This window comes from Sorex araneus, chromosome 10 (assembly GCF_027595985.1).
Source record: "Sorex araneus isolate mSorAra2 chromosome 10, mSorAra2.pri, whole genome shotgun sequence".
Taxonomy (NCBI): Eukaryota; Metazoa; Chordata; class Mammalia; order Eulipotyphla; family Soricidae; genus Sorex; species Sorex araneus.
Genome location: NC_073311.1, coordinates 52,787,519 through 52,803,973, shown reverse-complemented (window position 1 = coordinate 52,803,973; position 16,455 = coordinate 52,787,519). Strand labels below are relative to the sequence as shown.

The 16,455-nt window shown below is 54.7% G+C and overlaps 1 protein-coding gene across 1 annotated transcript in view; it reads right to left on the bottom strand.

Moving 5' to 3' along the window:
• ETV6 (ETS variant transcription factor 6) overlaps positions 1-16,455 on the bottom strand; it is a 231,539-nt gene that overhangs the window by 130,857 nt on the left and 84,227 nt on the right. Inside the window, exon 2 of the mRNA XM_055118260.1 lies at positions 12,543-12,693. Coding sequence (XP_054974235.1) covers positions 12,543-12,693 — 151 coding nt within the window. The remainder of the gene's footprint in view (positions 1-12,542; positions 12,694-16,455) is intronic.

The following is a 16,455-nucleotide window of genomic DNA, read 5'->3' as shown; positions in this document are numbered from 1 at the left end:
CCCCAGGTGTGCTAGGAAGACGCGCCCCACCCAGCACCCCACAGCCCACCCGGCCCCTGTTCCAGTCATCAGACCTCAGGGCCAGGTGCAGGATCGTCTCCTCCCTCCCGCGCTCAGCCCTCTCCACCCCTTCCCGCCAAGTCACTGGCCCGGTTGGAAGCGTCGCAGGAGGAGGCAGAGGCCCCACATCAGCTCTGCCCGGCACGGCACGGAGGATGGGAGAAATCGCCTTAAGACAACACAAGGGAATGCCCTGCCACAGAGGCGGGGTGGGGCGGGTGGGGGTGGGGGGATAGGGCGGGGACGGTGGGAGGGGTACTGGGATTATTGGTGGTGGGGAATAGGCACTGGTGGAGGGCATGGGTACTTGGTCACGGTGTGACTGGAACGCAAGCACGAAAGTTTATAACTCTGTAGTTGTACCTCTTGGCGATCCACTAATAAAAAAATAGAATAAAATAAATGACTGAAGGCCTGCTATGGGGGCAGGCTTAAGAGGGCAGTTGGGAATACTGGAAAAAAATATGGTGGGACGGTTCCATGTTGGTGGGATTGGTGTTGGAATACTGAGTGTCTGTAACAAATAAAAATAAAATGTGAAAAAAGGCAAGAAAAGAAAGAAAGAAAGAAAGAAAGAAAGAAAGAAAGAAAGAAAGAAAGAAAGAAAGAAAGAAAGAAAGAAAGAAAGAAAATTCTATATGGCTAAAAAAACAAAAATTCTCTCTCCTGGCCGGGCAGATGAAAACGCATTTGGAAGCCCAGCCCCAAAGCCTCACTTTCCGGGCTGAAAGCTCTGGCGCCTTCGCCGGTTGCGCCCCATAATTAATAATTAATTAATGCGGTATTCACTGTGCACGTGCTATGGGCTGGTGGGAGGGGGAGGGCGGGCCCGGCTGACTGGCACCACTTGCGAGGGGAAGCACCCAGGCCAGGGGGGCCCCTGTGGAGTGGGGGTGCATGCCGGCTGTGGTGTTCCCGGGGGTTCCAGGACAGGAAGGTCACAGAAAGGATTCCCCAAAGCAGGCGGCTGGGGCCTGAACGGCAGTTGCCCTGTGGAGCACTGGGCAAGGAGCCGAATCAGAGACAATTCTCACGCCAAGAGGGAGGTCTCGAGCACAGGCTGGGACTGGGAGCCTGGGGCCCGGGGGAAATGTGGTGCCCTCTGACTCCATCCCCGGAAAGCCCGGGCTCTCTCAGGACCCCCGGCCGCAGAGGGAAGCAGCCCTCAGCACACTTGGGAGGAGCCCCCCAATTTCCAAACGTCAGTGTAGCACTGGGAGTCGTGTCAGATGCACAGAAAAGCACCAGCAAGGGAAACACTTGGACCTGTTACTGCACAGCGCACCCCCCCACCCCCTTGAAGCACGTCCTCTTGCTGCTTAATGACCACCAGGAAGCAAAACCTCCTCCAAGAAGAGGAAGACCTGCCCCGGGCAGGGGCCTCTCGACTTCCCTCGCGCCTGTGTCTTCCCCAGAACGAAGGCACACGTGCAAGCCCCGAGCACGGAGAGTCCCCTGCATCAAGCACTGAAGGCGCACACGCATCTTCGACGTGCGAAAGATAACTCCGTTCCTATCTCCTTTCAACCCTTTGGCCTTTCTTGTCAGGAGTTTATACAAGTTTTGCTTAGGGGGGAAAAAAAAACAGCTAAAAGCCTGTTTGCTTGGATAAGTCTTCTTCCAACTAACAGCTCGAAGAGAACGACTGTCATCAGTTCCTAATACTTTTAGGAAGCAATGTGGCCAAGTCGGGGGGAAAAACAACAGTCTGGGCTTTGGAATCAGACGGGGATTCAAGTCCGGACTTCTTGCCTTTTTCCTCAGGCGACACGTGGTAAGGAACCTGCCATTTCTATGCCTCGACAGGAAAGAGACCAACTACCGCAGGGGCTTAGTGGCTATTCAGAAAAACACACGATGCTTGAGGCCCACAGTGCGTGATAAGGAAGGACACTGCCCTCAGTGGCCCCGGGGCGGCTCTCAGCACGGGAGGGGCCCGGGAGCAGGCAGGGCGGCCAGACGCTTTACACAGACAACAGTGTGGCTCGGTGGCGACGCGTGTCTCACACGGGGAGACCTGGGCTTCGTTCCTCGGCTGCAACACACTATTTCAAAGCTGAGCCGCTCCTGGGAATCAGTGGGCAGTGTGCCCTGCCACTGCTGCTTCTGGAATGTTCTTACAGTAGCCGCCCTCTGCCCCTTCAAATGTTTCTTAACATGGTGCTATTCCCTCCGACTCACTCCAAGGCCATCCCAGGTCTCACTACAGAACCACTGGAAATTTGATGCCACATTTTTTTTTCTTTTGAAAAAATAAATAAATAACAATCCTGCGTTGTACATTTAAAACTTTTTGAGAAAGCTGTTGTAAAAGCTTTTATGATATGTACATGTTTTAGAATTGTGTGGAATTATATACAGTAAATTTACTATGCTATTTCAGTAACATATACATAGATCAAATAACTAGCGCATATTCCTTAAACTGAACTGGAGAAATAGCACAGCGGGTAGGGTGTTTGCCTTGCACACAGCTGACCCAGGTTCGATTCTTCCGTCCCTCTCGAAGACCTGGCAATCTACCGAGAGTATCCCGCCCACACGGCAGAGCCTGGCAAGCTCCCCGTGGCGTATTCGATATGTCAAAAACAGTAACAACGTCTCACAATGGAGACATTACTGGTTGCCCACTTGAGCAAATCGACGAACAACGGGACGACAGTGCTACAATGCGGTGCTATTCCTTAAACCGATGTCTTATCAATCTCATCTCAATAACAATGTGACGAATTTAAAAAAATAATAAGAAACCACCCTCGCACTGAGAGGATACGACCATCCTGTGCAGCCTCCTTAAAACCCGTGCCAGCATGACGGAAAAAGCGCAGGTGTCGGTGATGCAAAGGATGCCGCGTCTCCCTTTACACACTGCAGTGAACCACTTCATTAGCGCACGCAGTTCCGGAGCAGAGAGCGCGGCCCCAGCTGAACGGGCGGAATCAAGTGCTCCCGGAACAGCTCTGGAGCGATCGGCCTCTGCCGTCCAGGGGGGTCTAATCCTCGCCCGCCCCACCCAGTTCCCACTCGGGGGAGCTGCATTTCCAGCATGAAAGCCGAGAGCCCCCTCTGGGGCTGTTCTTGCCGAGATGGGCAAGAATCAGGCCTGGAGGCGTTCAGAAGGCACCGGGCTTGGTCCCCTTACCCAGATGGAAGCTGGAAATACCAAGGCACAGGGACGAACTCTCCTTGAGAGTTTCCAGCCATGCATGACCTCAGACAAGGCTGGTGTCGGCTGCTGCGAGGGGTCAGCGTCTCTTATTTATTTGTTTGTTTATTGGGGGATAGACTCAGGGCAGTACTCAGGGCTTAAGCCGGGCTCAGGGGTGCTATGTGGGATGCCAGGGCTTGAACCCAGGTCGGCCGTGTGCAAGGCAAACACCCTATGCGCTGTACTATCACTCCGGACCCTGGGGCGAGGATCTCTAAGCTCCTTAAAACCCCCGTGGGTGGCACTAATGACCACATCAGATTCCACTTCTGCCTGGAAGCGGCAGGAAACGACCCTCGATGCCGGGGCCGTGTGGTGAACGTGGGTGATGGAGGAGGCGGGAGATGCTGAGCGGACCCGGGGCCGGTCCTCCCCATACCCACGCCAGAGATGACCGGAGCAGAGGCGGGAGTTGAGCACGGGACCTGGGAATGGGGACCCCTAGGCCAAGAGACACACCAGAGAGAGAGAGACCCACGTCCCTGAGGGCTGGGGATGTCCCACTGCTGGGAGGAGGCAGAAGAAATACAAATATCATTTCTGGTTTCCTGTGGCGATTCCAGTCTCCACTGGTTCCCATCAAGTCTCCAACGGGTTCCCATCCCCTTAATTTTAAATCCTCTCTCTCTCTCTCTCTCTCTCTCTCTCTCTCTCTCTCTCTCTCTCTCTCTCTCTCTCTCTCTCTCTCTCTCTCTCTCTCTCTCTCTCTCTCTCTCTCTCTCTCTCTCTCTCTCTCTCTCTCTCTCTCTCTCTCTCTCTCTCTCTCTCTCTCTCTCTCTCTCTCTCTCTCTCCCCCTTTCTCCTTTCTTCCCACTCTCCCTCTTGCCCTCTCCCGGTTTATTTTCAGCGCTGGGTCTAGAATAGCTGGGCAACTCTGAACTCACGTAAATAACCCAGATTCCCAGAGTCCCAGGTGAGGCCGACCAGTTGCCAAAGGTTTCCAAACCTATGTGGAGCAAAATCCAAGAAAACCGGGGAAACCACCTTCACCCCACCTCGACACCATCCCCCGCCCCCACCCCCCACCCCCGGATCCGAGCCCCTCTGGCCGAGCTGATGTTTTAGATCCACATGAAGCACGCCACGTGACATTCGAAGCCGAAGAAAAGGTCACCAGACCTTTGGTTTTGCATCTACATATATTTAAAGGCCTCTATAAATAGCTACATTTATTGAAGTCGCTTCCTTATCGGGAAGCAAGGAGCTAGAAAATTAACGTCTGCCGGCCTCGGAAATTCTTTCCGAGAGCCAACCCAAAAAGGAAATTTCCCCTCCAAGGCACCCGGGCTGCTCGGGGCTGGGCCGCTAGCTCTCACCAGGCGGGCGGGTGTCACATGTGGGTGACTGGGAACGGAGCAAAGCTTCCAGTTCTTATGAAGAGGCGATCGCCAACCCACACTCCCCAGGAAGGCCTGAGTGGGGGGGCGCACAGCAAGGGCAAGAAAGAGGTCATCTCCAGGGGCCGGAGAACAGCGGGGGAGGGCGTTTGCCTTGCACGTGGCCGACCCGGGTTCGATTCCCAGCATCCCATAGGGTCCCCTGAGCACCGCCAGGAGTAATTCCTGAGTGTACAGTCAGGAGTAACCCCTGTGCATCGCTGGGTGTGACCCAAAAAGCAAAATAAAATAAATAAATAAATGAGAAAGAGCCACAAACGCCAACTTGGGAACCACAGCACGCTCCAACGCAACGAGACTCGCCAGCACATGAGCTCGGAAGACAACAACGGACCAACTCAGACGCTCTTGAATCCCCCATGCCTGCCTCTTCCTGCGGGGAGTGGGGGGGGGGGACTTGAAAGCGCCTAATTAGAAGGTGAGACGTCACATCCCCGGTCCCCACCCTGACTCCGACAGAGCTCTGCCTGTCACGGGACACACTCAAACCAGAAGCTGCTGAGGGCACAGGGCTGAGCAGGTGACCAGCGAGCCAGGCAGCGCCGCCAGCAGGGGCGTTAAATGAAACGAGGAAGCACGTATAAGTCACAGAAGGGGACACGCATACGAGTCACAGAAGCCACGGCAGAACTTTGAAAGATGCACCATGTAGGAAACAGAGCCAGGAGGCTCTTTCTGGCGTTCTGACTCTTAGAGCCTTCCAGTGCTATTACTCCCATTAACCTGCAGCATCACAGAGCGCAGCCCTCTCCAGAGTGACGGTGAGCCCCCGGCTCCGACTGTGCAACAGCAAGGCACAGGGTGGCCGGGGGCTGGAGGGGCCCCGCACTGTGCAGTCTCTGGCAAGGGGCAAATGCCAGCCTGTGACCAGATGTGGTTGTGTCAAGGGAAGGGAAAGCACGACAGAGAAAGCACATAAAGTAAAAAGACATTTAGTGATGGATGGAAGGAAGGAAGGAAGGGAGGAAGGAAGGAAGGAAGGAAGGAAGGAAGGAAGGAAGGAAGGAAGGAAGGAAGGATAGAAAGATAAGAAGAAAGAAAGAAAGAAAGAAAGAAAGAAAGAAAGAAAGAAAGAAAGAAAGAAAGAAAGAAAGAAAGAAGGAAAGAAGGAAAGAAGGAAAGAAAGAAAGAAGGAAAGAAAGAAAGAAAGAAAGAAAGAAAGAAAGAAAGAAAGAAAGAAAGAAAGAAAGAAAGAAAGAAAGAAAGAAAGAAAGAAAGAAAGAAAGAAAGAAAGTTAGTTCATTACCACTGGTGGAACTGCAAATTGGTTCCGATTCTATGGAAAACAGTATGAAAACTTAAAGAACTCAAGAGAACTATGATATGATGCAGTAATTCTACTCCCTAGGAGCTGACCCCAGAGGACAGAAGAGACGAATCTGGAAAGACAGACAGACATCTATGTTCACAGGAGCACCATTCACTGTAGCCAAGATCCAGAAACACAAACGTCCAACAACAGACAGGCACGCAGGGAAGACTGAGGCCGTCCCCGACGGACGCTCTCGGGTGCAGAAACAGGAAACCTGCCTGCGCCAACAGCGTGGTGACAACGAGAGGAGGTGGAGTAAGCGAGGAACGTCCGAGGAGAAAGACATGCAGGACAACTTCACTCCTGGCAGGTACAGAGAAGAAAACAGCTTGGGGACAACGTCAATGAACACAGAACCCTCGGGGCCGAAGAAAAGGGGTGAGCACTGCTCCACTGCCTGGTCCCGGGAGCAGGCCAGGGGGGGGACTCGAAAGCTCAGACCAGGAGGAAGACAGAGTTGGGCGTGTCACTGAAGACCACCAGGTCTGGTCTAAGACACCCCCCCACACACACACACAAACACACACCACCACTACCACCACCACCATTACCATTACCACCACCACCACACACCCACACCCACCACGACCACAACTACTGCCAACACACACACACATTCCCACACCACCACACATACCACTAACACCACCACCACACACACACACACACCACCACCATCACCATTAGCACCACCACCACACACCCACACCCCACCCACCACCACTACTGCCAACACACACACATTCCCACACCACCACACATACCACTAACACCACCACCACCACACACACACCACCACCATCACCATTAGCACCACCACCACACACCCACACACAACACCACACCCATACACACCACGAACACCACCACTACCACACATACACTATCACCATATACACACACACCACCATCACCACCACCACACACCCATACCCACCACCACTACTGCCAACACACACACACACACACACTCCCACACCATCACACAACACCATCACCACAGACACACACCACGAACACCACCACTACCACACATGCACTATCACCATACACACACACCATCACTATCACCACCACCACACACCCACACACACCACCACTTATGCCAACACACACATACACACTCCCACACCACCACCACACACCCTTACCCACCACCACCACTACTACTGCCAACACACACACATACACTTCAACACAACCACACACACTACCACCACCAAAGACACACACACACCATGAACACCACCACTACCACACATCCACTATCACCACACACACACACCCCACCACCACACATAACCAACGCCAACACCATACACACGCTGCCACGACATCACAGAAAATTAAGAATACTTTAACCTATTATTTGGGGGCCGAGCGATGGAACCCAGTGGGTACGGTATTTGCCTCGCGCACAGCTGACGGGAGTTCAAGTCCCAGCACCACACATGGTCCCCGAGCCCCCAGAAGGGGTCCTGAGCACAGAACCAGATGAAAGCCTTGAGCACCCACCGTGTTTAGCCTCAAAATCAAAACAAACCAAAAAAGGAAATATTTTTGTAAAGAAAGAAAACAAACCCTTTAGCAGGCTTCCAAGGGGCGCCTAAGAGGAAGGCAGTGGGGGGTTGAGAAAAGACAGAAGAGACGATGGCACAGGTGACACCATCCGCAGGGGGCAGAACGGGAATTACATTAACAACCTCGTTACCTTGATAATGATCATTTAAAATTCCACCCCCTCCTTTTTTTTTTTTTTTTTTTTTTTTTTGCTTTTTGTGGTCACACCTGGTGATGCACTCAGGAATTACCTCTGGTGTTACTCAGGACCCCCTCCTTTTTTTTAACCTGGTGGCACCAGGAATCAAACCAGGGGCCTCCCACAGACAAGGGGAGTGCTGAGTCCTAATCATGCTTCAAACTCTGCCCCACACGTCAGAAACTCACTGACCCTATCCCGCGGGCACCCTGCCCAGGGACCCGGTGCTTTCCGGGGAACAAGTGCAAAAAGCAGCTCACCCTGCCATGAACTGGGAAACAGGTGGTCCTCGGGCCACCACTCACAGTCCCTCTCTCATCCCAAGGCTCCGCGTGCAGCCCGGAGACCACCCAACGTCCATGCCCCGCTCAGAGACTCGAGGGCGGTTCCGTCCAGGCACGCGTCTGGGTCCTGAGCCCCTGAAGTGGATTTGGGTACAAGGAACGGCTTATGATCCCCTATTTAAAAAAAAAAAAAAGGAAAGAAAGCAACCGGCAGCTTCCCACTGACGTGCCACAGCCGCTACTCTGCAGTCTGCTGTCCGTAGCTTAGGACTAAGTACTCAGTGCCCTTCGGGGAAAAGGAATAAGCGCTGCTCTTCCCGCGCCTCCTGCCAGGACACTGTGGCTTACCCTCCTGGCCAAAGTGTGTGTGTGTGTGTGTGTGTGTGTGTGTGTGTGTGTGTGTGTGTGTATGGGGGGGGGGGGGGGGAAGCCGGCCCTGGGAACAGCTGTCGGGTCGTCGAAGGGGTCTGGGCCGAGACTCAGCCCCCCAGGAAGACCCTTCTCCTGGGCCCTCCTCCTCGTCTGGTACCTACTCAGCGCCTCCCAATGCCCCGCTCCACAGTGCTCAGCGGCCAACGAACAGGAAAGGAGCCTCACTCTCCGCTGCCCAGCGCGGCTGGGAAACCCTGCCTTTCCTTCGGGCCTAGCCTGGGACCGAGGCGGAGAGTCGGCTCTGAGAGTCTCTGCCCCAGCCTGGAGAGGAACCTTCTGATTCCAGGAAGGAAAAGAGGGAGAGAACCAAAAAAAAACCACGTGGAGCGAAAGGCTGGGTCTGCGGCTGCGTGCGGTTACGCGGTGGGCAGGACGCCGCTCGGAGACGTGCCGATGTGGTGACTGTCCCTTTAAAGCCCGCGGCGAGCGCCTGCCACCTCCAATACCATAAAAGTCCCTCAGGCCCGTCCTGGCCTTGGGATTCTTCCCCGTACTTTCCATGAGCATTCCACCGGGAATTGTCTGGAATCCCAGATTAAAACAGCAACAGCCCAATTCCCTTGTCAGAATATTTGTTTTCTCTTAGGTTTGGAACCCCAGCTGGGATGCGTCTCCAAGCGTGCGGCGTGGCTCCACCCCCTGCAGGCCGTGCGGGTCTCTGTACAGTGTGGTGGGTGCAGGGCGGGGGGGGGGGTGGGGGGTCGTGAGGCAAGCACCCGTGGGGGCAGGCGGAGAGAGTCTGGGAACCTCCGCTCCCTCCCCAGATCCATCCCTCGGGGCCCAGACAGCTTTTCCGAGGAGGTTTCTGAAGCCGGGCTGGCAGTCTGAGCACAGAGGCAAACCCCGAGTCCCATCCCGTACCAGGAATCCATCAGCCGGCCGTAGGGGCCAGAGAAGTGTGGCGTCCTTCGCCAGATGATAGCCAAGTAGGGGTCTGGTCACCCTCCATCACTCTACTCGCCCATCCCTCCCACTCTGGCTCCCTCCTTCCACCATCCATCCACTCACCAACCTACCCAAACACCCATGCTTCCTTAGTTCCCTCTTTCCTGCCATCCATCCATCCATCCATCCATCCATCCATCCATCCATCCATCCACCCATCCACCCATCCATCCATGATCCCTTGCTCTCTCCCCTCCTCCTTATATCAATCCATCCACAGAAGCATCATCAATTCCTCTTTCTCTTCCAGCCAATCGTCCATTCTGCCCTTACTCTACCCATCCTTTTTAGTTTTGGTTTTTTTAATTTTTTTTTGAGGGGGGGAGGGCACACCCAATGGTGTCCTCAGGCTTGGTCCAGCCTCTGCACTCAGGGAGATGACTCCTTACTGGCGTGGAGGACCATACGACATGCCAAAGATCAAACCCGGGTCGGTGGTGTGCAAGGCAAATGTCCCTTCCCACTTTATTATTGCTCCAATCCTATCTTTTCATTCATCTTTCCCACTTTCTCTCTCTCTCTCTCTCTCTCTCTCTCTCTCTTTTTGCTTTTCGGGTTACACCTGGCGATGCACAGAGGTTACTCCTAGCTCTGCGCTCAGGAATGACCCCTGGCGGTGCTCAGGGGACCATATGGGATGCTGGGAATCGAACCTGGGTCAGCTTCATGCAAGGCAAACGCCCTACCCACCCTACCCACCCGCTGTGCTATCACTCCAAGCCTCCCTCTTCCTCTTAACATTCATTCCTCCCTTCCTCCATCCAACCATTCATCCACCCCAACATTTACCCCTCCCTTCTCTGCCCCTCCGTCACCTCGTCACCCATCCCTCTCTTACTCCACCCACCCACCCACCCACCCTCCAAACTCATCATCCATCCGAGCTGCGCAAACTTTTCAACAACTGACCAACCACTAACCAAAGTGACAGCCACACGCCAGTCTTGAGTTCATTCATCCACCCGCCCCCAGATATTTATCAAATCCGCTCAAAGAGCAGCCCGAGAGGGCGATCCCGGCCCTAGAGGCAGAGAGAACCTGGTGAATCTCGATTCTGTCTCCCGCCAACGGTGTGCCCCTGGCAAGTCACTCCCATCCTCTATGCCTGCAGCTCTGACGTGTGGCGTGGACAGGAAAAGAATACGGGCTTTCCCGGCAGTGTGAGAACCGAGTCATTCCCAGAGGGGCCTCCACAGAGCATGACCTGCACGGGGGACCCTCCACAGCGGCTGTTCTGGTGCACGAGGCACCTGGGTGGGCCTGGCTGGCACTGCCCTGCTGTGGGAATCAAAGCGTCGGCAGGGGAGCCGGCGGGGGAGCAGGAGGGAGATGATGCGAGGGAGGCGGTGAGGATGGCTCAAAGGCAGCGGGCCGGGCGGCACTGTCCAGTCACAGTGCTGGAGGGCAGGAAGGCCGAGTCCTACCGACCAAGACTCGCCAACACAGGTCAACGGCAGAACGCGCTAGAATCGTGAGCTAAGGCAGTGGGTTTGTTGGCTGGTTTCGCCACAGTAGTTTCTTCTGCAAAGCCCCCTCGGTGGTAAAGGAAGCGAAATACCATGTAAAAGCAGCCAGAGGCGCGTCAAGGTGGGCTTGAGGGGTTGCCCTGAGGAAGCGTGTGTGTGTGTGTGTGTGTGTGTGTGTGTGTGTGTGTGTGTGAGTGTGTGTGTGAGTGTGTGTGAGTGTGTATGTGTGTGAGAGTGTATATGTGTGTGTGAGTGTGTGTGTGTGTGAGTGTGTGTGAGTGTGTATGTGTGTGAGAGTGTATATGTGTGTGTGAGTGTATGTGAGTGTGAGTGTGTGTGTGTGAGTGTATGTGAGTGTGTGTGTGTGTGTGTGTGGTAGGGAGGGGGGGGTTGTTCTCAAAGCACAGGAACAAAAGCTCCGAAGGAAGCTGCAGCCCGTGGAGGCCAAGTGTTAGTCTTTTTTCTGCTTTTTTCTGACGGGCAACCCAGATCTGCCGGGTAGAGTGGGTGGGAGGCCGGAGGATGCTTTGCCAGTGACGGCAGACTCTCCTCCCTCCAGCTAGCCCAGGCCCCCGGGCCGCAGACCGCCCTGCCGCCTTCTCAGAGGGCAAAGTTCATTCGGGGGAGACAGGAGAGGAGAGCAGAGCCCTTGCCTCCCGGCCCAGGCAGCGGGGATGCACCGACCACAACTGCAGCAATCCAGGAGAGGGAGTTGGGGGGTGTGGGTGGGGGGGCGCAGTCTCTGCATCCCCATCCCTGCCCAGACCCCAGCGACCATCCCCACGGGGACCAGGACCCACCCCGGGGCCTCTCTAGGAATCGGAGCCCCAAGTCACCCCCAGGAGCACAGGGAACCCTTCGGCCTCGCTCTTCCGGTTGGAACCAGGATTGGGGGGAGCCTGGTCCTTTCTGGACCGGGCATCCCAGAGACAGTAAACATGACCGCTGCCCAGTGACGTCAGGAGGAATCAGTGAGGGGGGGCAGGTCCCCAGGAGAGCCCAGCATCCTCAAGGCCCCGCTGTGCCCTGGACCTGGTGAGTGCGGGGACAGAGAGCCTGGGCCACTCTGGGACACAGGGGAGGGCGGGACTCAGTGGTCCTGGCTGCCCTCGTCCCATCTCTTTCCTGCGAACGGGAGACGGCGGGTGGCGGAGGCTCCGGGGACCCACCGCACTGGGGCGGCACAGTGCGTCATGCTCTGGTGCAGCAGATGCGGGAGGGAGAGGCGTGTGCAAGGCAGGGCAGGACCAGAGGAGCACAGAGCTCGGAGGCGGGGCGGCGAGCAAGCCCAGGGCCCGAGGGGACCCACGGCGGGAGCTGGCAAAGACATGCTCCCCGCAACGCCAGCCCCGCTCATTCGGGGCTCGGGCCTCTGCACCGACTGCACACTGCCGGTTCGCAGATGGGGCGCAGGACACCGGGTGCCGGGGCCAGAGACGGAACGAACGCCGGGGGCACCGGGCCGGAGACCCCAGTGTTCTCAGAGCCATTCAGACACCTGGGGTGGTCGGGGCAAGGTCGGCGCACAGAAGGTTCCAGAGCAGCTGCCCCCAAGGGCACGAACACGACCTCCCCTGTCCGATGTGCCGGGGACGGACCCCCAGGAGCCACAGGGCACGCCCCCCTGCAGCCCCCTGTGGGTGGTCCCCGCTTCCCTCTCCCCGGGCGCCAACACTCACGCAGGTGCGCAGGCAGGCGGATCGACTCTTCCTCCATCCTGAGCGCGCGGGGCACTGGGACATGAAGCGGCGTGGAGGGGCCGTACGAGGGCACGTGGGGCACGTAGCTGGAGCCCGGGCTCTCCGGAGGCGTGTAGGACACTCGCTCCTGCTGTTGGGGAGAAGGAGAGGGAGAGAGTGAACGGACGCTGGGAACGGGGGTGTCAGCTGGGGGAGGGGGCTTCATTCCCAGCGAAGACCACTGGGGACGAAGAGCCAAACTCCCCCACGGGGCCCTCCCTGGGACAAGACTCAGTCACTGGGTGAAGGGCGGAGACAGGGAGCCAGCAGTGGGGTGAAGGCGATCACCCCGCACGCAGCCAGCCCGGGGTCGACCCCCGAGCACAGCGCACCCCTGGGTGCGGCCCCGCACCAAAAACAAAACAGAGAAGCCGGCAGGAGGAAGGAAGCGGCCAGTGGACATTCAGAAACATGGTTCCATGCCCGCTGCCTGCCAGAGTGCCTCTCGCCAGTCACGTAACTAATGTCGCCGGGACATTCGAAGTATATTCCCCCTTCTCCCGCCGAGAACGGAAGCCAGGACTCGGCCCCGTGCCCGCGGTCTCATCTGAGCGCCAAGGGAAGGCTTAAAAGTTCTAGCTTCGCCTACTCATCATCTCCAAGCCGGGCTCTCCGTCTACTTAGCTCATGATGGGCACAAACAAAAGGATCCCCCGGGTGGCCTCTGCCCTTCAGAGGTGGGACATCACCTGCCACATCACCACTGTCTATCTGTCCTCTGCCTGTTCCCTTCCCTCCTGCAGTATCTCAGCACTCAGAGGTTCATCTGCAGTTCAGGGAAGTATTGTTTAACCCGAGGCAGTCCGCTGACAAAGATGGGGCCTGAGGGCTTCAGCAAGCCTCCTATTTGGATTCAGATGAGGGGGAAACACCATGAATTATGAATTATGACAGTGGACACTGGTGATGGGTGCGGTGTTGGAATTACAGCATCAGAAACATTATTATTATTATTATTATTATTATTATTATTGTTTAGGGGGTTGGGGTCACACCCAGTGATACTCAGGCATCACTCCTGGCTCTGCAGTCAGGAATTACTTCTGAAGGCATTTTGGGGGAGGGAGGGGGAGGGTAGGGGCAGGGCCATACTGGATTCCAAGTATCAAACCTGGGTGCATGCACGGCAAACACCCTACCTGCTGTATTACGATTCAGCTCCAGAGAAACCATTATTAAACAGCACTGTAAACCACCGACTCTCACAACAGAAAAATATAAATATAAGAAAATTACAGCAAATTACCCTGTGCATAATTTTATATCTTCCTTACGCATGTTTGAGATACATTGATAGAGGTTATTGTGGTGTCCAAAGTCAATGTAATGTGTACTTTTACTAGAAATCCTCAAATTTCTCTTAAATCGTTTTTGCAATGTAATAAAGTGACACCAGCAACGTATTAACATGGGTTTCCAAAAACTAAAATAAAGACAAGTTGGTTTTGTTTTTTTTTCACACATACACAAAAGAATGACAACAAGTGGATGTGACAGGAAGACTCGTTATCAGTTTGAAGTTAAAATGCGACAAGTGACAGCAAGGAACCAACTCCGTATTTCAGCAAAAAAAAAAAAAAAAAAGCCGTGCATGTTGCAGCTGAGACCAGCATGCCAGCTCAACTGACTTGCAGCCCTGGACCTAAACTTCCGCTCACTTCTGTGGTTTAACTGGGCACTGCAAAGTAGGGCACCCAAGACCCAAAAATAAGCTGTGGGATGTGATCACAAACACGCCATTAGGGATGTAGAAACCAGGCACCCAAAGGGGGCGAGGGGGAAATCACGGATGAAGAAATGGCATGGGTACTTAACGGAGTTTCAAAAGAAAATGCTCTATAGTTCACCAAACGGGATGGAGCGATAGCACAGCGGGTAGGGCATTTGCCTTGCATGCAGCCGACCCGGGTTCGATTCCCAGCATCCCATATGGTCCCCTGAGCACCGCCAGGAGTAATTCCTCCGCCCCTCTCGGAGAGCCCGGCAAGCTACTGAGAGTATCCCGCCCACACGGCAGAGCCTGGCAAGCTACCCTTGGCGTATTCGATATGCCAAAAACAGCAACAAGTCTCACAATGGAGCCGTTACTGGTGCCCGCTCGAGCAAATCGATGAACAATGGGACGACAGTGCTACAGTTCACCAAAGAGAACACGCTCTCCTTCACCAAGGGTGCAAAGGGAAGCGGGAAACGGTGGGGTGGGACGGTGAGGGCGTGTCCCCTGACCCTCTCATGGAGGGAAGGCTGCCCTTCAGCTTGGAGCTGGGGAAGCTTGTCAGTTGTGGTAGAAAGTTTCACTTTTAAATGAATAGAGACACATTTGCATTATTTCCGAAAGGATCCACTCTTCCCTCCCGAGGGCACCACACCCCGCGCTCTCTACCAGTCACCAGGGCATCTGAAATAGCACTGCTCAAACTTCACGCTCAAATTTTCGGGAGAACGTCTTCATTCTGGGAGGATCCACACGTGTGTATTCTGCATCACTCAATCTATGTGTGCGTGTGAATGGGGAGGGGATATTTCTGTATCAATCAAAGCATCATGTTGAGTGTGTATGTGTGGGATCTTATTTCTGCATCACTGTGTGTGTGTGCGCGCGTGCACATGCACTCGTGCACATGTGTGTGTGTGGGATCTTATTTCTGTATCAATCAAGATCTCCCGTGAAAGGCCACCCAGAGCTGACACCTTCCACTTCACTTTTCTTGATGTTCCCTGCCGAACATCACACAGATCTGGAACAACTCCGACAGGAAGATGAGTCCTTTCCTGGGGTGGCTGGTCGGGGTGGTTTGGGGTGTGAAAGAGGCAAAGACACCAGAGGAAACATGCAAAACATGCTTAGGGGGGTTTAAGAGAAGATCTTGAAGCAATTTCAACGGGGTCTGTTTTTCTGGCCCGGCCAATTCTCCTTATGTTTCGACACTCGCCTATAACCCCTGGGTCCTTTCTATGTCTAGATACCTACCGTTAACTTTATTCCCAGAAATAGCTCTCTGTTTTGTTAGGGTTTTTGCAGAAGTGAAACCAGTGGTGAGGAAAGCATTGTGCAGCCAGAAGGTTTTCAAACGGCATAGCATAAGTGCAAGAAATAAGTGGGGGGGAGGGGGCGCGGGGAGGAAGAGATTTTGTAACAGGATGACTTTCTCTGACAGCAAGGAGAAGCAAGATCCTGAAACTAGCCTGGAGCGGTCACTGCATCCGGGCCTGGCCGGCACCATCCAGCATGAGCTGAAACCCAGGTGGGGGCAGATGTTTCCTGAGGTCTCAGGGAATCACCTGTAATCTGAGGTACCGCCTTCATCATACGCAGACTCAGACCGAGGAAATCATCCTTCCCCGTCAGGTCAATGGTCAATGCTGGGGCGAACATCTGCTCTCTGTCTCTGTCTCTGCCTCTGTCTCTGTCTCTATCTCTGTCTCTATCTCTGTCTCTGTCTGTCTCTCTCACACACAGAGAGTGCATCTGGGAGACACACATACAGACACAACACTCTGTCACACACAAACCTGCAACATGCACACATACCATCATGAGACTTATCTGGGCCACGCGAGGATGGAGCCTGTTTCTCACTCCCACTGTGGGCCCCACCTGCCCGGAGGTGAATGCACTCGGGCGGCACTCTCTTTTCAGAAGGAAACTTGGTTTTCAACATCACCAACATTCAGGAGTATGAGCTACACATCTCTTCACAGGGATGTTACTATGTTACTATACCGTGGTACCAGACCATGCCCCCCTTCCTACTCCGTTCCCTTACAAGGTCATAACCCAAGGGTTTGTCTGTGTTTTGTTTGCGTTCCACAGACAGTAAAGCCATGCAGTATTTGTCCTTCTCCTGAAGCA